Genomic DNA, 23570 nt, shown 5'->3' with positions numbered 1-23570 from the left:
GACTCTCAGGAGCAAGGGCTGAACTGGCTCATTGGATTGAAAAAGAGTCCTGTTATATGGCTCTGAAGCAATCCATGTTTTCCTAAATTTGTGGTAACACTTTTTATTCTTATTTGTTTATCACCAATAATAAAAGAGCACACTGTGGTAATATTTTATCCATTTAAAAAATAAAGCACACACATAATCGCACCAGGTTTAGACCAGAGCTTTCATTTTTAATTTTACTTTCTCACCCTATTCTACATGGATGTATTTTCTTTCTAGTGTATATACTATTTTATTATCTGTTTTTTTACTTAACATTATATCAATGAAAGTTTACATATTTCTACATAGATCTCATAATGCTTAATTATTTAACATACCATTTTAACATCTAATTGTTAGACATTTTCACAGTATTTTTCATAGTGTGATTTGTCATTGTGGATATGAATTGTGGATAGTAATTCCACATTTTGGATATCCACATTGTGGATAGTAATTAGGAAATCTTTGGGCCTGTCATTCTTTTTTTCTCTTAAATTATTTTATTAGTATAATTCCCTAGCATGGGATTACAAGATCAAAATATAGAAATCACAATAGATTGTCACTTATACTTTTGAGAACACCAATGCCTTCTTTCTTCTTCTTTTTTTAGTTAATTAAGCTCCACCCCCACAGTGGGGCTTGAACTCACAGCCCCAAGATCTAGGGTCACATGCTCTACCAACTCAGCCAGCTTGGTGCCCCTGACACGAGTACTTTCTTAAATAGAACATATGTAACATATAGATCATGATTTAAACTCTTCCGAAGTCCATTTCCATGAACTTCAATTTTTATGTGGTACCCAGGCAGACCATTGAAATATGTGGATGGTTGTGGCTTCTGATGCTGCTGGTGTTGTGAAGTGATAATTCAGTCTTAGAGAGGGCAATCAATAGGCCTAATGTTTTCTAAATTACTCAAAATTCCTTTTCTTCACTCTCCTCCTACTCTACCTCTTTCCTGTGGCAGGCTCCTCCAATAAGAATATGCCTTCTGGGCCCACATGGCTCTGGTAAAACTGTCTGTGGAAGATACTTAGCAGAAAAATTGGGCATTTTTCACATTCAGTTTGAAGAATTTCTTCAAGAAAAACTAATGCTCAAAACTGAAAAGAAAATAGGAACTGAATTTGAAGAAGATTCTGAGGAAGAACAGTTTGCAAAACAAGAACTTGAAGAACTTGCCATTCAGGCCAATGTCAAGATTGAAGAAGAAAATACAAAGAAACCGGTAGTAATATTAATACTCTATTTGCGGATAATTATGCTTACCGGTATTACTTTTGGAAGTAGAATATAGGCAGTATAAAACTCTATAAAGTGAGTTAGGTCATCCTCCCCATATGTTATTTACAAATTTTACTGCTCATCTAGGATACAAAATAGTAAGTTTTACATGACTCCAGTAAAAATCTGAACAGCTTTCCCTGACAGGACTGTTTATAGCATTTATTTGGGACTGTGTTATTTGATGTCTGACCTAGACTATAAGGTTTTCCAATATCATGTTCTCTGTTTTCTAACAAATACAAAAATCTGCCCCAGTACCAGCAGAGATCTCAAAATATTAATTTCTAATGATGCATCATAAGAAATTTTATGTCTTTTAGATGGTTTTTTCCTGGGGTTGTAAAGAGAAAGTTCTTCATTCGAACTCACTTATTTTTAGAGAGAGAGAGCATGCAAATGGGAGAAAAGAGGAGAGGGGCAGAGAGAGAGAAAGAAAGAGAGAGGGAGGGACGGAGGGAGGGGGAGAGAGAGAGAGTCTTAAGCAGACTCCATGCTCAGCATGGAGCCTGACACGGGGCTCAATCTCATGACTGTGAGATCATGACCTAAGCCAAAATCAAGAGTTGATGCTTAGCAGACTGAGCCACCCAGGCGCCCCATATCTAACTCACTTTTCAATCATTTCTGATATAGCTAGACCCTTTTATTCTCAAATGATCCCCTGTAAATGGACCCATATAGATTGTATTCCAGATGACTGCCTGGCTCGCCCATCCTTTAATCAGGATCTAGGTTGAATAATTATAAGATAAATGACAAAAATTTGTTAAGCCTTGTGGGTGTGTGATACAGATGGAACAAGGTTTTAGCAAAAAGTAATGAGACAGATATCCGGAGGCCATGTGTGAAAGTCAGTCATGCTAATCACTAGTAACTCCTCTTAGCTATAACATATAATTTAATATTTAAAACCATATTAAATATTGATTTAAAGAAAAGGGCTCAAGTTTTAAAATGTTAACAAGTAGCAGTATTAAAAATGACCTAAAGAAAAAAGGTCTCATCCTAACCAACTATGTAATGTATAGATTATTTATTAATACAGAGTTTTAAATTTTTGTTTTGTTTTCTGATTTTTGTTTTAGTCTCCAGAAGTACAATTTACAGAAGAAGAAGAAGCAATCAGATTAAATCTAATGGAAAATGAGCCACTGCCTCCCGAAATTCTTGAAACAATTCTTTCTGAGTGGTGGCTTAAGGAACCAATGCGGTATCTTATTTTATATAGAATTATACGATTATTGACTTTCATTTTCTTTATTCTTAAAAGTTAAAAATGTAATCCAGCATAAATTTAAGAAGTTTTTTTTTTACTTTCTTGTAAGTGAGTGATTGTACACATTAAAAACATTTGGGAAATTAGTTTAAAAATACTGATGCCAGGGGCCCTACCCCAAAACAACTGAATCAAAATTTTTAGAAGTGTGACGGTAAGGGGCGCCTGGATGGCTCAGTCAGTTAAGTGTCCAGCTTTGCTCAGGTCATGATTTCACGGTTTGTGAGTCTGAGCCCCAAGCAGGGCTATGCACTGGTAGCATAAAGCCTGCTGGGGATTTTTGTCTCCCTCTCTCTGCCCCTCCCCTGCACAAGCTTGTGTTTCTCTCTCTCTCTCTCTCTCTCTCTCTCTCTCTCTCTCTCAAAAATAAATAAATAAACATTGGAAAGAAGAAAGGAAAGAAAGAAAGAAAAAGAAAGGCAAGAAAGAAAGAAGGAAGGATGGGAGAAAGAGAAGAGAAGAGAAGAGAAGAGAAGAGAAGAGAAGAAAAAAGAAAAAAGAAAAAAGAAAAAAGAGTGTGAAGTTGAGACCCAGGCATCAGTAGTTTTGAAAGCTCCCAGCTGATTCTAATGTGTAGGCGTGGCTGACTACCCATATTCTTTTTTTTTTTTAATTTTTTTTTAACGTTTATTTATTTTTTTGGGGACAGAGAGAGACAGAGCATGAACAGGGGAGGGGCAGAGAGAGAGGGAGACACAGAATCAGAAACAGGAACAGGCTCCAGGCTCTGAGCCATCAGCCCAGAGCCCGACGCGGGGCTCGAACTCACGGACCGCGAGATCGTGACCTGGCTGAAGTCGGACGCCCAACCGACTGCGCCACCCAGGCGCCCCTGACTACCCATATTCTAAACGCACTCACAGTAATGATGGGCTGGACTCTTTTCCTTATAGCCTTTCACCAATTACTCTTAAGACCACTTAATAGCTGTCCATAGTATTATCCCTTTCTTAAAAGCCAGGAACAAGCCTGACCTCAAACAGGACAAGTTTAGGAATCTCCAGGGCATCACAGTTAAAACTTCACCTCAATTTCCTAATCAGAATATCTTGCTTTGGTATCCACCAGAAGAAAGAGAAGTAGCAAACACTTACATGGAACTTACTTTGTGCCAGGTACAGTTCTACTATATTTTATTCACATTAACTTGCTTAACCCTCACTACTATCCTATGGAATAGAAACTTTTATTATCTCACTTTGAAAATAAGGAAACTGTATCACAGACAATTCAAACAACTGGCTACTCTCAATGCACCTCTGGGCAATCTTTTTCACCTAATCTGTGGCATAAATAAGTGAGTGAGATTATTAATCATCAACTTTAATTTTAATTTCCTATTGCCTAAATTAGATCATTTGTTGTGATTAATTTAGGCAGGTTGACTGCAACAATGTAGTCATGGGTTGTTCTTTGTTAATTTAGCTCCTAGCCTCACAACATACATTAAAAAAATATTTAAAAGAGCATATGGATTGAAGAATTAAAAGTAAAAAGTGAAATTGTAAAAAGCCTAAATAAAATAGCTAAATATTATGCAACCATTAAAATGTATTATAATGAAGAATTTGTAATAGCATAAGAAATGTTACTATATAAAGGATGCAAAGTTATTTACAATAGCAAGGTGGACACATGAGGAACAAACCGCAGAGAAATAAAACAAAATGTCAGTAATCTCTGGGATATGAGATTATGGATAATTTTGCCCTTTTCATGCTTTTCTATATTTATTTATTTTTATTTATTTAAATTCAGGTCAGATAACATACAGTGTAGTCTTGGCTTCAGGCGTAGAACCCAGTGATTCAGCTCTTACATGTAACACCCAGTGCTCATCCTGAAAAGTGACTTCCTTAATGCCCATCACCCATTTGGCCCATCCCCCACTCACCTCCTCTCCGGCAACCTTCAGTTTATTCTCTGTATTTTAGAGTCTCTTGTGGTTTGCCTCCCTCTCTGTTTTTATCTTCTTTTTCCTTCCTTTCCCCTATGTTCCTCTGTTGAGAGTCTCAAATTCAACATATGAGTGAAATCCTATGATATCTGTTTTTCTCTGACTGATAGTGAAGTGAGATGTTTTTCTTCTATAATCAGGAAAAAATCAACATATTTTTTAAAGGCTATTGCATGAGTCCTAGAGAGAGATAATAACGGCCTGATCTTAGGTGTCATAGCAGAAATGGAAATGTGGGTAGAGAGAGGACATATCAAGGCTTTATGTGTGGGATGCAAGTAGGAATTGGAGGAGCCATCCAAATGTCTCTGACAGTTGGCACCCGAATACCAGTGAGTCAGAAGCAAAAGCAGTGTGGAAGGGTAACAACGGGTATGATTTCTGACAGTATGATACACGAATGCTTCCTAAAGGGCACTGCGATGAAGAGATTAAACAGCTTTTGGAAAATCCTGAATTGAAACTCAGAAAAGAAGCTGGGTATAGAGGTAGAGATTTCGAAGTCACTGACAAAAAAGTGTGACAGCTAGAATGGTAAGGATGAAAATGTTCCTCACAGAAAAGACTATGCTGAAGGCATCTCTAAAGAAAACGGCATACATCTTACAGCCAAAGTATAAAAAATTGCCCACTTAAGAGTATGGGACACATTTTAAGATATCAGGTAAGAACTCAAACTGTCAAATGTTCTTAAAAGTCCTGTTCACATTAGGAAGAAAACATATATTTAAATATAAGTACCTAAAACAAACCCAATTTTATTTTTTTTTAGTTTATTTATTTATTTTGAGAGAGACAGAGACAGCATGAGTGGCAGAGGGGTAGGGAGAGAGAGAGAATCCCAGGCAGGCTCCACACTGTTAGCGCAGAACCTGATGTGGGGCTCGAACTCACGAAACCGTGAGATCATGACCCAAGCCGAAATCAAGAGTCCAACACTTAACCAACTGAGCCACCAAGTCTCCCCAAACAAACCCAATTTTAGATAAACAGGATAACTCTCATTCAGAAGGGGACCAATACTCTCTCAAATAAAGCCAAGTTCTTGAAGCCTGATTGTTTTATAAATATTTCATAATGAAAATGTAGTCACATTTCAGTTAGTTTTCTGATCCTTACAGTTTCATCATACTTGGGCAAGTCTTATAATTCTATTTGAATGTAATCATCTTACACATATGAGCCAGTATATACACATTAATAATTGTCATTGATTACAAGGGGACCCAGGGAAGAGAATACAAACTGTCTCGTGAGAGGAAGTATTACTAGAAGAAAAACTATAAAAAGGTGGATTCCCACGAAAGGTGGGCTGGCCAAACCCACCTTCACATAAAGGGTGACACGGCATTAGGGTGGGCATTCCTCCCAGAGAACTTATTTTCTATTCATTTTTCATCAATATTAAGACTATTTACAATTTAAGAGAACTTATCTATACTATAAATATAAGTATAAAATATTACCATTTTAATCCAATTCAATACATTTAGAACACACACCATGTTTACACAAGTAGAAATATCAAAAGACCTAAAAGATACTACACTAAACTTTTAAAACTATTCATTGCATATCACATATAAACTTGTGATTTATTAATTTTTTCACTTTAAATATTTATAATAGTATTTTAAGCAAATAAATTATGAAATTTCCATCTAGTTCCACAGGTTTTATATTAGATGGTTTCCCACGATATCCTGATGAGGCCCTGTTTCTGGGGGAACATGGGTTTTTCCCAGATGCTGCTGTTTTCATACAAGTTGATGATCAAGATATTTCTGATCGCCTCCTTCCTTCCCAAATTGAAAAGTGGAAACTGAAACAAAAGAAGAAATTAGAAAGGAAAAAACTCATCAAAGAAATGAAGGCAAAAATCAAGGTACATATCCAATAAAAAAAAATATGGGAGTAAATTTGTTCAGAATCTATTCAGTTTTTTTTTTATTTACTTTTTTTTTTAACGTTTTATTTATTTTTGAGACAGAGAGAGACAGAGCATGAACGGGGGAGGGGCAGAGAGAGAGGGAGACACAGAATCGGAAGCAGGCTCCAGGCTCTGAGCCGTCAGCCCAGAGCCCGACGCAGGGCTCGAACTCACGGACCGCGAGATCGTGACCTGAGCTGAAGTCGGCCGCTTAACCGACTGAGCCACCCAGGCGCCCCTCTATTCAGTTTTAAAGTGGTCTTTATAAAAATGTAGTTTTCTGATTTTAATGCCACAATCAATATGAAAACACTTTTTATCAAATATTAAGACTATTTATAGGGGCACCTGGGTGGCTCAGTAAGTTAAACGTCCAACTCTTGATTTTGGCTCAGGCCATGACCTCACAGTTTTGAGCCCCATGTAGGGCTCCCTGCTGAGGACAAAGCCTGCTTGGATCCTCTCTCTCCCTCCCTCTCTCTGTGGCCCTCCCTAACTCACTCATGCTCTCTCTTGCTCTCTCTCAAAAAAAAAAATAAATGAACTTAAAAAAAAGACTATTTGCAATTAAAGAGTTACAAAATTATTTGAGGCCTATGTGATTTTTCAATGTGTTAATGCTTTTCTCTCCAAGGCAAATAAAATTCAAGATAGTGGTAGCACCAAAGTATCCCTACACCAGACACAGGAGCAAAGTGGGAGAGGCATCATAATTAAACTTTTCAGTGGCTTTTTCACTAGTTCCTGGAATGATGACCTATCCATCAAGGCCATATTGGCCATTAGTGAAACAAATCTATATAAAGATGGTTTAGAACATCTTTTCTGAAACTATAATCTGAGGAGTATTACATAAAATCTTCAAAAGTGTCATAGGGAATCCAGCAATTCTACTTTTAGGAATCTATCTAACAGAAATACAAATATATCCACGTAAAAATTGATATATGAATGTTCATAACAGCATTATTTGTAACAGACAAAAAGCAAAAACCACTCAATATCCACCAACTGATGAATGGATAAACAAAATGTGTTAGACACCCAGATAGAGTGCCGTGGGTTCCCACCCAAGATGGCAACATAAGAGCCTCCTGAATTCATCTCCTCCCACAGACACACTAAATCCACAACTACACATGAAGCAGTTCCCTCTGAAAGAAATTCGGAAACTAGCTGAATGACTCCTATACATTGAGCAAATGAGAAAACACCCATATCACCCACATCAAAACAGTTGCTGCCTGAGAGTCCAGCTTCCAATCAGCCTATGCTGTTGGCTTTCCTCCCCTTTGGGACACTGACAGGTTGCGGCCACCCTTAACTACTGGGAGCTACTGAGAGCAAAGAAAGTAGGTCTGACAATCACACAGGTTTGAGACAGCCAAGAACTCAGTCCAGGCTGACTGATAAGGTTCACCTCCTACCCAAGCCCACTCTGTGAAGACTAGGAAATGTGGCCCTTTGTCTAATGTGCAGAAACCAACCCAGAGTCAAAGAAAATGAAGAAGCAGAGGAATATATTTTAAATAAACACTCCAGAAATAGACCTTATTGAAACGAAGATAAATGATCTACCTAATAAAGAGTTCAAAATAATGTTCATAAAGATACTCACCGAGGCAGGAGAACAATGCATGAACAGAGTGAGAATTTCAACAAAGAGATAGAAAATACAGGAAAGTTCCAAACAAATCACAGAACTGAAGAATATGATAACTGAACTGAAAAATTCAATAGAGGAGTTCAATAGCAGACTAGACACATAGATCAATGGAACAGAACAGAGAGCCCAGAAATAACCCCATGCATATACTCTCAACTAATTTATAAGAAGAGAGCCAAAGATACACGGCAGAGAAAGAATAGTCTCTTCAGCAAATGCTGAGAAAACTGGACAGCCACCTGCAAAAGAATGAAACTACCCTATATATATTATACAAAAAATCAACTCAAAATAGATTAAAGAGTTGGACATAAGACCTGAAACCATAAAACTTCTAAAAGAAAACATAGGGGGTAAGCTCCTTGACATTGGTCTTAATTAGTTTTTTGGATTTGACACCAAAAGCAAAAGTCAACAAATGGGAACTATATCAAACTAAAAGCCTTCTGCACAACAAAGGAAACCATCAATGAAATGAAAAGTTAATTTACTGAGTGAGAGAAAATATTTACGAATCACATCTGATTTACATCTGATAAGGAATTGAAATCCACAATATCTGGAGGACTTGTATAGCTCAATGCAAAAAAAAAAAAAAAAAAAACCATCTGATTAAAAAAATAGATTGAAAATATGAAAAAAATCAGATGAACTGAATAGACATTTTTACAAAAAAAAAGACATACAGATGGTCAATAGGTACATGAAAAAGTGTTCAAGATCACTAATCATCGGGGAAATGCAAATCAAAATCACAATGAGATATCACCTTATACTTGTTAGAATGGCTGTCATCAAAAGACAAGAGATAGCAAATGTTGGCTAAGTTATAGAGAAAAGGAAACCCTTTGCACTGTTGGTGGGAATGTAAACTGGTACAACCCCTGTGGAAAATAGCCTGGAAGTTTCTCAAAAATTTTAAAATAGAACTACCATATAATCCAGCAATCCTACTTCTGGGATAAGTATCCATAGGAAATGAAAACAGGATATTTACACCTCCATGTTCATTGCAGCACTATTCACAGTAGCCAAAACGTGAGAGCAACCTAGGAGTCTGTCAACGAATGAATGGATAAAAAAGACATTGTGTTTATATGTACGAGATATTATTCAGTCATGATAAAGAAGGAAATCCTGCCATTTGCAACAACATGGAAGGACTTTGAGGGCATTATGCTAAGTGAAATAAGCCAGACAGGGAAAGACAAATACTGCATGGTATCACTTATATGCGGAATCTAAAGAAATTCACACTTACGGAAATAGAAGAAAAGTGGTTGCCAGGAGCTGAGGGGTGGAAGAAATAGAAATTGGTAACAGGTACAAACTTTCAGCTATAAAATGAATAAGATCTGAGGATTTAATGTATAATATGTGACTATAGCTGGTAATACTGAATTGTATAATCAAAATTTGCTAATAGAGTAGAACTTAAATGTTAAAAAAAGATAAATATGTGAGGCGATGGAAGTGTTCATTAAATGGGAGGAGTCCTTTCACTATGTATACATATATCAAATCATCACAATTTACACTTTAAATATCTTAAAATTTGATGAGGCTGGATGAATGAATGAATACGTCAATGAAGTGAATGAATAAGTGGTATATCTAAGTAATGTTGATACTATTCACTATTAAAAAAGAATGAACTATTGACACACCTTACAACACAGATAAAAATCATTATGCTTAGCGAAAGAAGAGCCAGGCTGAAAAAAAAAAAAAATAGTACATACTATATGATTCATTCCATTCCATTTATAAGACATGTCTTGAAAGAGTGAATCTATAAATCTGGGCTGGGGTGAAAATAATGGGGCTTTCAAATCTGGAACTAGGAAGACTAAGATGCAACATGAGAGCAGTGTTAAATAATTTGAAGGGCTTTCATGCTGAAGAGAGCTTAGTTGTTCCATAGGGCCACAGGGAGGAACTACTATTGGTAGGAGGAAGGTACAGGGAGATGTATTTCATTATTAGTAAGAGTTTCAAAAAAAAAAAAAAAATACAAACAAAACCCAAAATTGAAGGTAATGAGCCACTTGTCAATAGATAAGCTAATCAACTAATTCCAATTCTGAGATAATATGACTTAAATTATTCAATACATTATTAGGCTATTATATTTTATTATAATGATAAAAGATTATCAAACTTGTTTTTAAGTTTACTTATTTTGAGAGAGTGAGAGTGTGAGCAGGAGAGGGAGGAGAGAGAGAGAGAGAGAGAGAGAGAGAGGATCCCAAGCAGGCTCCAAGCTGTTGCACAGAGCCCAATACAGGGCTCGAACCCACAAACTGTGAGATCATGACTTGAGCCAAAATCAAGAGTCAAATGCTTTACTGACTGAGCCACCCAGGTGCCCCTAGATTATCAAACATTTTTAACAAATTACTTCCAACTATTTCCTTATTTCTCCGTATACATAATCTACCTAATTACCAAAGCAAACTAACAGATGATAAATTCAAAAAGGTGTTCTAAAATTTGTAGGAAGAGTGGCAGCCCCCAAATGTTGTTTATCCCTCTGGAGGGAAATCGCTGATCAAAAGTTCCAGAGCTACAAGGATATAGTAGCATAATTACCACCATCACATGCTTTTCTGGAAATTCACCATCCTTCCATCCAAATGCTATTCCCACCTTGGGAAACACATATACATACATATGCATACATATACACATGTATGTATATATGTATGCATATGTATGTATATGTATGTGTGTATATATGTATATGTTTATATATATATAAGTATACATGTATATATGTGTATATATGTACGTATATATGTATATATATGTATGTATATATGTGTATATATGTGTGTATATAATATACATATATATTAATACACAAAAAATAATTTTATCCATTAAAATGTTTTAATGTCTCCTTCTTTAACAGGATGATATGATTTCTAAAAGAAGGGCTGAACTTATAGCAGAGAGAGAGAAAAAACAGAAAGGGGAGGTAAGTAAATAAAATTGCTGCCTTTTAAAAAAAGAATATCCCTAATATAATGTTTATATATATTATATTATATATGTTTTTATATATCAACAATATAAAATAAAAAGATGCATAGAAAAAGTCTTGAGGGGTATATGGGTGACTCAGTTGAGCATCTGACTTTTGATTTCGACTCAGGTCATGATCCCAGGGGCGTGGGATAGAGCCCCCCTTTGGCCTCCATGCTGAGTGTGGAGCCTGCTTAAGATTCTCTCTCTCCCTCTGACCCTCTCCCCTGCTCACTTTCTCTCTCTCTCTAAAAAAAATAAATGAAAATAAATTAAAAAAAGAAAAAGTCTTGAAAGAAGTACACAGAGTTTACATATGAGAAGTAAGATTATGTATCACTGTTTTTCTTTATACTTTTTGTTTTTCCATAATTGTTTACAATGACCCTTTATTATTTTTATAATCAGAAAACTGAACATTTTTAAAGGAAAGAAAACCACGAAAGAAGTTTAAATAATCTAATTCAAGATATAATACCACATTAACCTATGCTTCTTTTGGATTTTCATTTTTGCATTCCAGCCTTCCAGTCCACGCACAGGGAGATAGGCTGGGAGCCTAGGACTGAGGTCTAGACAGAGAGACTGTAAAGCTGTGTTGGAACTAAAATATAGATTATGCCGAGATAAAGAATGGAATGAGACAGCGCCTGTGAACCCTCAGACTCATATATTGTACAGGCTGCTCAGTACAGCTCCTTTTCTCCACCTGCTGATTTTTTGAAAAGATAAACCTTGAAGATTGTAGATTTTGTTTTGTTTGGAGAGGAACTATTCCCATAATGACATAGCCTACCCCAGTGCTACAGCCAAGCTCACTCAGGGGTATAGAATTTAAAGAGGAGGTGTGATGAGACATGCTAGTTCTGTGAAGTTACCTGGGGCTCGTATGTATAGTCAGCTTACAAGTAATCCCCGTAACCAAGGCAAACAATGAGATGCTTCCTGCCTTCTCCCATTTTCTTCTGACCATCTTTTCAACACTGACTCTCAAGACTATGATCTGATACCTAAATTGGTATCCTTTCTCCAGGTCTTGCTGACTTTGTTCATTGCTGGCTCTCAAGTGCCTCACATAGTGCTGACACATAGTAGGCACTCACCAGTTGTTTTGTTGCTGTTGTATAACCTTGAGCAGGTTTCTTAATCTCTCTGAGCTTAGGCTTTTTCGTTGTAAAATAGAACAAAATTAACAATATCTAGTGTCCTGAATTAATAATACTTTAATTTCCCTTCCCTGCTATTCTTTTTTTTTAAGTATCATTTATTGACAAATTGGTTTCCATACAACACCCAGTGCTCATCCCAACAAGTGCCCTCAATGCCCATCACCCACTTTTCCCTCTCTCCTACCCCCCATCAACCCTGTTTGTTCTCAGTATCCAAGAGTCTCTTATGGTTTGTCTCCCTCCCTTTCTGTAACTTTTTCCCCCTTATTCTTTAATTAAATCTGCTTTTTCTTTTTTAAATTTTTATTTAATTTATTTGTTAATTAAATCCAAGTTAGCATATAGTGCAACAATGTTAATCTTTTTCTTAAGAAAATCAGTTTTCAGGATAAATTTTAAATGTTCCTGATTTATCATTTTTCTATTTGTTAACATTAGAATGGTGGGATTTCTTACTATTTTTCATTTAAAAATTCAATATTCTATCTTAAAAATTAAATCATGGTTTTTTAAAATGTTCATTTATTTATTTAGAGTGAGAGAGAGCACACAAGTGGGGCAGGGGCAGAGGGAGAGAAAGAATCTCAAGCAGCCTCCACACTGTCAGCACAGAGCTCGATGGGGGCTCACCCTCGTGAAACCATGAGATCATTACCTGAGTTGGGCACTTAACTGACTGAGCCATCCAGGCACCCATAAGTAGGTTTTGTATAAGTTAGCTCTCCCAAGACTTAATCTTTCACAAAATTGGCTATGTATGTCACACAATTAATTTACACAAACCAACTTTGGGAAGATAATTCCTGAGATTTTTGATGAATCAAAGATGAAAACTGTGTATTGGCCTTTTAAAATTTCTTTGATGAGAATTTTAAATGTCCTGCTACTGCCTCAGACAAAGAAAGACTAAACAAAATGTAGCATGTCTAGGTTCACGCAGTGTGATAGTTATAACCAGTAATGTGACTTCCTGACTCTGCATAGATGCTGGGGCTTGCTTTCAAAAGAACAGAGACCTTCTCATCATTTGCCTTTTGTATAGGATATGCAGCTCCATTACTCACCTTTTCATAACAAATTGGGGAACCACGTACAAGTAAAGCCCCTCCCAGGTTTGTCTTCTCATCCTTCACAAAGATCATTGCCCTTACTGTATGATTTTTTTCCTACAGATAACACATTTTTTTAACATTAGAAATGATCTTAGTCTCAAGGTGGCTACTTGCATTAATTTCATAGGAAAATGTTGCCACCTTGTGGAACTTTAGTCTCCAAGTGTGATGATGAATAATCTCTAAGCCAGCCCCTTCTCATGTTTAGTTTGCATACTTTCCAGCTCCTCAGAGGCCTTGCTTCTACTCCTATTTCTTGCTTCAGAATCTTGGTTCTCTTCCTGTTGTTTGCTGGCTCCTTCTCTGGTGCCTCAGTCTCTTCTGTCAAGTTATGCGTAGCCACAGACAGGAGAAAGCCAGAAACAGCCAGTATAGTGAGCCAGGGCTGCAAGTCAGCAGAACAGTGAGGGACTACACCCAGATAAATAGTTAATTCAGATAAATACCGTAAGTACTAAGGGGAAGCCGAAGCCAGGGTCCAAATGAGGTTGAAACAAGGTTAAGGACCAAGCACCAGGCCAAGACCATCCTTGAGGCCTTCTAGGGAGAAGGCAGGGTGTATAGGCCCCCAGGTCTATGTGCAGAGAGCACTTTGGGATGGAGCAGAAAGCTAAGGTTGGGTGGGAGGGCCCCCGGAGGGTACAGGCTGGGGATTGAGTTCTTTTTAAGTTTTTATTTAAATTCTCATTAGTTAACATACAGTGTAATATTAGTTTCAGGTGTACAATATAGTGATTCAGCACTCCCATAATCTCCCAGTGCTTGAGTTTTAAGGTTTTGAAAACAAACGGTTTGGAATAGTGTCTCAAAATCCAGATTTAGAAGACAACCTCACCCCCCAGCACCGACCCCCCTCCCCCCCACCAGCCATGTATCGTAAGGGAATCTAGTGTCTGACTAACATGCATCTGTATTGGGAAGCCTCAGAACTCTGACAAGTCTTTCACTTCTCCTCTATTTCTGCCTATCTCATTTCCTCCCTAGTTGTAAGCATTCTGACTATAACCTCCACCACCCCCCTGGCATAACCTTCTACTCAGTTATAGCCTTGCCCCTACTTTCTGGTACTGCTAGAAAGCTATGAGACAGTTTACCCCAAAGCTAGCCCTGTTTCTCAGAGACCATGAGTTTTGTTTCCTGTTGTCCCCTTTCTTTTTTCTTTTCCCTTTCCAGCCTTCTCTGGGATTGGTTGAATGTATTTTAGGAATCCATTTTATTTATCTTTTGGCTTTTTAGTTATACCTCTCTGTGTTTTTTTTAATGGTTGCTCTCTATTACATATACATCCTTACCTTTTCCCACTCTACTTAGAGTCAATATTATTCCATGTAATAGTGTAGAAAGCTGTGACTGTATAAATCCAGTTACGCCCACCAATATCCTGTATGTTCTAGTGGTCATTTGTTTTACAACCAAGTGGATTATAAACTCCATAAGAAAAAAATATATATAGTTTTTGTTTTAAATAGTCATATGTATTTTAAATATATTGAGAGGAAAATAAATCTTCCTTTACATTTATCCAGATATTTAACCTTTTCTGTTGTTCTTTATTCATTCCTCTGGTGTGAGGGAAATCAGAGGGATGAGAAGAATGTGGTCATCTGAATTGTTTTCCTGTATGATTTTTCTTGGCTGCTTTCAGCCAAGAAATCTTTTTCAATGGTGTGATTATGATATGCCTACATGTCATTTTCTTTATATTTATCTAGTTTGGGGTTGACTAGTCATCTCCAGTCTATTAAATCCATCTGATATTTTTTTTAATTTCAAATATTGTATTTTTTTAGTTCTAATTTACATTTTGGTTTGTTTTTATTTCCCTCCTGAGGTTTCTTATCTTTTCATTTATTATGAGTGTATTTTCCTTTTCCTCATTGGTCGTAGGGATAACAACTGCTTTAAAGTTCTTGTTTTGTAACTCTAGTACCTGGAGTGGGTATTTGTTGATATCATTTCTTATGAGAATGGGTCATGTCTCATGATCCTTTATACTTTGAATAATTTTGGAGTATTATAACTTTTGAATTATGAGTGTTATATTATGTAGATTCTGAATTCTGTTAGCTCCACGAGTGTTTTTGTTTTAGCAGGCAATTTATTTGGTAAGACTAAGCCTGTAAACTCTGTCATACTAACAATTCAATTTATACTGTTCTCAAACAGTCCATATGTGCATGGTTCAGAGATGTGGAAAGTCTGTATAAACTAATTTGTTGTTTCCTTCTCCGGTTCTCTCAATTCTGAAGTTTACCCTCACTCTCCGGTATCCTGGTTGTGTCTCCTTCCTCTGGTTGCTCCAGCTGGAAAGACACTAAAGTTTCCTATCAGAATTTTAGTCTCCCTGTGCCACCACCACTCTAATGGAGGCTGCCCTCTGAGCAAGGGCACAAAATCAGAGAATTCACCTTTAACCAACTGCTCACTCCAAATTTTTGCTGCTTTCCAAATCTGCCTTTGTTTACTCTCCAGAGCTTCTTAAATGAGTGGGAGAAAGTGGTGTGTGTGTGTGTGTGTGTGTGTGTGTGTTGGGGTGGGGGGAGGGGTGTTCATGGTTTATGGTTATTATCTGCTAGAGGCTAAATTAACTTATTCCTTCATACTAGAGGCAGATCTCTGAGACCATGAACTTTAGAAGATATATCTCCTAACATAAGGCCTAAAAGGTATAATTTATCAGAAAAAAAAAAAAAAAGCACTGTTTCAAGATCAAGTTGCCATTTATGGAAAAATAAAAATTTTTTCCCTAGGAAAAATTAACCTGTGGAGATTTTTAGGATATTAACCTTTAAAAAAATTCAACATGGTACTAAAGAAACTAGTGAAAGTAATACAAGAAAAAAAAAGAAATAGCATACATGTTGAAAAGTAAGGACAGAACTCATTATGTGCACATAATTTGATTATCTATTAAGTCCAGGATAATTAACTGCACAAAAATTATTTAAGGCTGCCCCACCATCTCCTTATGTAACAATGACATCTGCCCCCATGGGGGAAAAAAAAGGCAAATAATTTCCGAAGCAAATAATCTGCCTAGAAGATAATAAGTGCCAGGGATATTGGTTGGTGTCCTCCATCTTTTGGAGCAAGATCCAACCTGCCCACCTCTTCTCATTCTCACATCTTAAGTGGAAGCACAATACAACCTGCCCTGCTCACACACCCAGAGTTTGAAGTTGCTTTGAATTAAGCAACTTGGTCCTCCATTCATAAAAATGGATGAACAACCAAGGATTACCATATACTTGAGAAAAATTATCAACACAAAGGAGCAACAAGATGAACAGAACAACTGACCCTAAAATGAATAGGCAATTCAGAAGACCTTACTAAACATTTAAAAAATTCCAATCTCCCTAAGAAAATTCAAGAACTTGTATCCATAAAACAAAAAACAGGATGCTATGAAAAATCAGAAAGCAAAAAAGAGTTCACAGAAGCTAAAATGTATAATGTAAATTAAATTAATTAAAAGTTTAATAGAGGGTGGCTCAGTTGGTTAAGTGTCTGACGCAGGCTCAGGTCATGATCTCAGTTTGAGTTCAAGCCTGGCACAGCTCTGTCAACACAGAGGCCACTTCGAATCCTCTGCCCCCTTTCTCTGCCCCTCCCCAACTTGCATGGATGGCCTATGCTCACACACGTGTTCTCTGTCTCTCTCAAAAATAAATGAGCAGTTCTTAAAAAGTTGAAGAGAAAAATTAGAAGTAAAAGCCAAAGAAGTTTCTCAAATATAGAACAAAAATACAAGAAATAGAAAATATGAAAGAAAAACTGGAGATATGTGGGGTCAGTCCAGGAGGATCAACATCTAATTTGCATTCGAAAAGAAAAAAAATGAAAAGAGAGCTAATATAGGAGGAAATAATCTTTAAAATATTGAAAGAAATGTCCCCAGTATTGAAGAGAGCAGAGGATCTTCAAATTGAAAGGGCTCAATGAATACTGAACAGAACAAGTTAAAAGAGATGTACATTAGACACACTGTCATGAAATTTGAGATTGCTAATTATAAAGAGATTTTAACTGTTTCTAAAATGAAGAAAAGATATCTACAAAGGAATGTGGATGAGTTTTGTGTCAGATTTTTCACCAACAATACTGGATGATGGAAGACAAAAACAATGCCTTCAAAATTCTGAATGAAAATGATTTTTAACTATTTATAATGTATGAGGATGAAATGGAAATACTTTTAGATATTTAAGATCTTTGAAAATTAGCCTTCTGTATATTCTTCCTGAAAAAAGTAGCCAATTGATTTTTATGAATAATGCTTCTTCCATCTAAAAAACAAAACCAAACCAGAAATATGGGGTGAGGGTGGGGGACAAGAAAAGCATTATCCACATATGGGACAAATTAAATTATGCATTATTTTGCATAATAAGAAAATACAATGTTTGACATTGATACTTTAGACATTTTCCTCAAAATGGTACATGTTTGTTGATATAGAGTTGCATCCCCTCTGTCACTACCTGTGGCTGTTGTGAATAAAGGTTATATAATTAAAATATGGCAGGTGCTGTTTACTGGGTTTCAATTTTCAGAATTAATCACTCTTTATTTGCTTTCAATTCTTAGAATCAATTTTTGCATGAAGCATTAAATACCTAAGTGCTACTTAAAAACAATCATAGGACAGGAATGTAAATGTGGTAATGCTGGAGATGGAAATTTAGAAACTGAAGAGAGGGAAAAGAGGAAAGAAGAGTAAGGACATTCTCTTGAATTGTGGGGAATCAAACATATATCTAGAAGTAATAGCTCAAGAGAGATTTGGAGATAATATTTAAAGTTATAGGCACTCAGTTGCAGAATTAAAGAATTAAAAATATGACTAACACTGGGGGATAGGCAGAAGAGAAAGAAAAGAAGAGAAATGTAAGTTAGCCAAATCCCTCATCACCACTAATATAAGAGAGAAAACAAATATCACAGGGATCAGAAGTGTCTACTTTTTACTGTTTACTTTGTTATTTCCTAAACTGGTTTTCCCATAACAACCAAAAAAAACAAAACAAAAAAAACAAAAAAACAAACAAAAAACAACCAAAAAAAAACAAAAACAAAAAAAAACCCACGAACCTTTTTAAAATGCAAGAATGGCTAAGAATGATGAGATATATGTTTTTATATGGAAAGAAATTTAAATGCATTGCTAAATTATATTTTTAAAAAGCAAGTTGTACAATATGTATAAATATAATTTTGTGTGGGTGTGTGTGGGTGTAAACATCTAAAAGGATCTTAACCAAATTGTTAACCAAATTGTTAAGAAAATCATTTCTAGGTAGGAAAGTGGAAATAGAGATGGGAGTGTGAAGGGAGATTTTTTTACCCTATACAATGCTGTATAATTTTATCTTTTTAACAAAAATGAATCTGTGTTTAAACTTACATAGTTTAATTTTTTTTTTAATTAACAAATAAGTTGGAAGAGCTATTAAGTTGAGCCAAGCTCTGCAACTGAGACATCTCTCATTTGCAGTGTGGACTCATCCCACCATACTTCCAATAATCCTTAGAAAATCAAATCTGAAGATTTTTTTTAATTGTCAAAGGATAAGGAAAAGGAAAAAGTGATAAAAGAACCAAATGGCTTCAAAATTTAAATAAAAAAAGAACCAGAACTGAAAAACACTGCCCCATATCCCAGCTTCTTTTGGAGAGGGAGGAGCCTGGGCACAGAGCAGGAAGGGACCCTCTCATCCTCCTCCCTGAACTTGCAAGGCCAAATTCCAGCTCCAGGTGCTCTTTAAAGGAACCAGGGTCTACTAAACGTGAGACAGGAAACCATCAAAACCCTAGAGGAGAAAACAGGCATCAACCTCTTTGACCTCAGCCTCAATAATTTCTTGCTTGACACATCTCCAAAGGCAAGGAAATTAAAAGCAAAACTGAACTATTGGGACCTCATCAAGATAAAAAGCTTCTGCACTGCAAAGGAAACAATCAACAAAATTAAAAGGCAACCGATAGAATGGGAAAAGATATTTGCAAATGACATATTGGATAAAGGGTTAGTATCCAAAATCTATAAAGAACTTACCAAACTCAACACCCCAAAAATAAATAATCCAGTGAAGAAATGGGCAGAAGACATGAATAGACACTTTTCCAAAGAAGACATCCAGATGGCCAACAGACATATGAAAAGATGTTCAACATCACTCATCATCAGGGAAATACAAATCAAAACCACAATGAGATACCATCTCACACCGGTCAGGGTGGCTAAAATTAACAACTCAGGAAACAAGAAATGCTGGGGAGGATGTGAAGAAACGAGAACCCTCTTGCACTGTTGGTGGGAATGCAAGCTGGTGCAGTCACTCTGGAAAACAGCGTGGAGGTTCCTCAAAAAACTAAAAATAGAACTACCCTATGACCCAGCAATAGCACTGCTAGGAATTTATCCAAAGGATACAAGGGTGCTGATTCATAGGGGCACAAGTTTATAGCAGCGCTTTCAACAGTAGCCAAATTGTGGAAAAAGCTATACGTGTCCATCAACTGATGAATGGGTAAAGAAGATGTGTTTTATATATACAACAGAACACTACTCGGCAATGAGAAAGAATGAAATCCTGCCATTTGCAGCAATGTGGATGGAACTGGAGGATATTATGCTAAGTGAAATAAGTCAGTCAGAGAAAGACAGATATCATGTTCTCACTCATATATGGAACTGGAGAAACTTAACAGAAAACCATGGGGGAGGGGAAGGGGGAAAATTGTTACAAACAGAAAGGGAGGGAGGCAAACTCTAAGAGACTCTTAAATACAGATAACAAACTGAAGATTGATGGTGGGGGCAGGGGAGAGGGGAAAATGGGTCATGGGCATTGAGGAGGGCACTTGTTGGGATGAGCACTGGGGGTTGTATGTAAGCGATGAATCATGGGAATCTACCCCCAAAGCCAAGAGCACACTGTACACTCTGTATGTTAGCCAATTTGACAATAAATTAGATATAAATAAATAAATAAATAAGTAAAGGAACCAGGGTCTAATCAATAGATTAGGAAACAGGAGGATAAGCAGGAGATTGCAGGCATCAGAAAACGAAAAGGCAAACAGCGGGGGTGAGGGTAACTGGAAAGTAGAGAATGTAGGGCGTTGTTTAGGATAACAGTCCTTGGAAACTGGATGAGCAGTAATGGAGAGCGAGGAGTAAGGAAAACTTCCAGGTTTCCAACTGGAAGGCAGTGCTCCAACTGATACAAGGAATACTTCAGGGAGAAGAGTGTGGAGGCGGCCCAGGAGCCTCTATGTTAAAGGCAAATGTTAACTCCTATATGGCACCACTTAGTACCAATATCCTGCCATGGGTCTTTAAGAGTCATTTGTGTATTATTCTCCTTTCTTCAGATGGACTATAAACTCCTAAAGGGCATGTAACTGTTCTATTAATACAGTGCTTTATACAAAGTGACAAATAATAGCTATAATGGCACAATAATAGCAATAATAGCTATCATTTCATGCTTGCCATGTGCCAGACACTTTTCTAAGTAAGCACTTTGCATGTATTAAGTAATTTAATGCTCCCACCATCGCTGTGAGATAGGTACTTTGTTATTCCTATTTTACAGGTGAGGAAACTGATCTTGTCCAAACTGACAACAGCTAGTGACTGAGTTATCCATTTTGAGTGACTTTCAAATACATGTAACCTTCATGGATGGGGCTAGAGACTCTAACGCTAAGCAAAATAAACCAGTCAGAGGAAGACAAATACCATATGATTTCAGTCACATGTGGAATTCAAGAAACAAAACAAATGAGCAAAGAAAAAACAGAGAGAGATAAATCAAGAAACAGACTCGGGCTCTTTCTGACTTCCCCAGGCAGTAGTGAGAGGAGCTGCTGCCCTGTCCGCCCACCTGAATGGTTGGTCATGCAGAACTGCTCCAGTTTTCTGATCAAGAGGAACATGCAGACATCCAGCACCCAGCCCAATAACCTGAAGGCTCACGACACCTTCCACCAAATGGGCTGATTCACCACAAGACTGTGGGTCTGGAGCCAGCAGCCTATGGCAAAGGTGTAATGGTCATGAAGTAGAGATTTGGCCAGCGAAAACCCACTGCCTCCTACATGCGGACCACCACTAACAAGAATGTCTGGGCCACTCTCAGCAGCATCATGTACATGACCCGCAAAAACAAGTACTGTCCAGATCTGCACACAGCTGCCATTTGCAGGACCAGTGCCATCCTTCTCACCAGAAGCCTATGATGGTGAAAAGGAAGCACCCCACTAAGAACTGCTGAGCACCTGTCCCCCCCACCTCCAAAGCAATAAAGATGTCAACCACCTGAGGAGGTGGGGGGAAGAAGAAGAAACAGATTCTTAATTATAGAGAACAAACATGATTACCAGAAGGGAGGTGGGTGGAAGGGATGGATTAAAGGGGTCATGGGGATTAAGGAGTGCACTTGTCATGAGCACTGGGTGATGTATGGAATTGTTGAATCACTATATTATACACCTGAAACTAACATGACTTTGTTACCTAACTGCAAGTAAAATAAAGACTCTAAATAAACAAACAAAGAAACGGAACTTTCTGGCAACCATAGACATAAATAACATTTAATATCTTGTTTATGTATTTACTATGTGATCAGTATGTTGTCAGAATCTTGAAGGAATTAAACTTCTGGGTGCCAGATATTTAAAACTTTACTATGTTACTAAATAAATGTTGCCATTCCATACCAACCAGTATCCAGTGACATAAAATATTCCAGATGATTAGTTAGCAGAGTCATTTGGTGCATATTCTATGTGTATAGTAAAAGAGAACATTTTCTTCCTTAGACACATAGGGAAGATGAAGATTTTAGTGAAGAAGAGCCTGAAGAAGAGGAAGATGATATTGACAACATCCTTGAAGATGAATTTCCAAAAGATGAGGAAGTGATGAGTGAGGAAGATGAAGAACAGGAAATTGATGCACTTGAACGCCTGAGAGGTGAACTGGGAGAAAAATTTGAAACAGATATGAATAATTTACAAGTAATACAGGTTATTACTTTTCCTTTTTTCATAATTCACAATGTAACATTTGAGAATGAAAGAAGTGTAGTTGGTTTATGTCTTGGTTTCTTTTTGACATTTCAAAAGAAATGTGTATCTTAGGACTATCTTCCCTTTTGCCAGCACCGCTTGCAATTATGAAAACAAATGAATAACTCAAGGGCAACATGGAAGCCACAGAGAGTCAAAAGTTTTAACTGCCAATATGCAGCCACTCAGAAGCTGAAAAATATTTATTCTCTTGACCGAAGTGGTCAGTTACCAGCAATGTGTATATGCTGTGACCAGACTTGGTCTCATTAAAAATATTTGGTTTGGGGCACCTGGGTGGCTCAGTAGGTTGGGTGTCCAACTTCAGCTCAAGTCATGATCTTGCGGTTCATGAGTTTGAGCCCCGCATCGGGCTCTGTGCTGACAGCTCAGAGCCTGGAGCCTGCTTCAGATTCTGTGTCCCCCTCTCTCTCTGCCCTACCCCTGCTTGTGCTCTGTCTCTCTCTGTCTTTCAAAAATGAATACACATAAAAAAAATTTTTTTTTAATATTTGGTTTTCTTTATTTGTTTTTCATCAGGATGAATGTGAGAAGCTTATGATACCAGTAATTCTCATTAATGGAGCTCGGAAAATCCATATTGTACAATATAATTTGAATATGAAACTGAAACCACTGGTAGAGAATCGTGAGAGCATTTTTGAAAAATGTTATCCAATAGCATCACACCTTGCCCAGAAAATGGTGAACTACACCTATAAGCATATAAGTGCATTTGGCTACTGGGACCCTGTAAAGGTAATGTCGGCAAATGCACCTGAAAGCTGTGTTCTTTCTTTTATTTTTGTTAAGTATGTCTAAGAAGAAGACAGGATAATTTCAAAAATTGTAAGCATTGTACAGTACTCTTAACTAGCTATAAAAACGTGATTGTTTTAATTTTCTGACATCTGAAAAGTAATCAAAGGGTTTAATGTCTTTCATGTATATCTGGAGAGATAACACAATTCCAACTTGGTTTTAACTTGGTAGCAGAAGAAGATGGGTAGTAGAAATATTTTCA

At 37.0% G+C, this 23570-nt stretch overlaps 1 protein-coding gene and 1 pseudogene across 3 annotated transcripts in view; both read left to right on the top strand.

Annotated features, from left to right (window-relative positions):
* The window catches only part of AK9 (adenylate kinase 9), a 131382-nt gene that overhangs the window by 84511 nt on the left and 23301 nt on the right, over positions 1 to 23570 (top strand). For 2 of the 3 annotated variants that reach the window (XM_040474339.1, XM_040474340.1), the window contains 6 exons: positions 1006 to 1266; positions 2411 to 2535; positions 6224 to 6443; positions 11069 to 11134; positions 22298 to 22504; positions 23087 to 23305. In XM_040474339.1, coding sequence (XP_040330273.1) covers positions 1006 to 1266; positions 2411 to 2535; positions 6224 to 6443; positions 11069 to 11134; positions 22298 to 22504; positions 23087 to 23305 — 1098 coding nt within the window. Of the gene's footprint in view, positions 1 to 1005; positions 1267 to 2410; positions 2536 to 6223; positions 6444 to 11068; positions 11135 to 22297; positions 22505 to 23086; positions 23306 to 23570 lie in introns of those variants that run through there. The other variant, XR_005789949.1, reaches the window with a different exon arrangement.
* Positions 16266 to 21747, top strand: LOC121029221 (60S ribosomal protein L28-like; annotated as a pseudogene).

Source organism: Herpailurus yagouaroundi, unplaced genomic scaffold, assembly GCF_014898765.1.
Source record: "Herpailurus yagouaroundi ecotype Mexico unplaced genomic scaffold, PumYag 139, whole genome shotgun sequence".
Taxonomy (NCBI): domain Eukaryota; kingdom Metazoa; phylum Chordata; class Mammalia; order Carnivora; family Felidae; genus Herpailurus; species Herpailurus yagouaroundi.
This window is presented reverse-complemented; position numbering and strand designations above follow the sequence as displayed.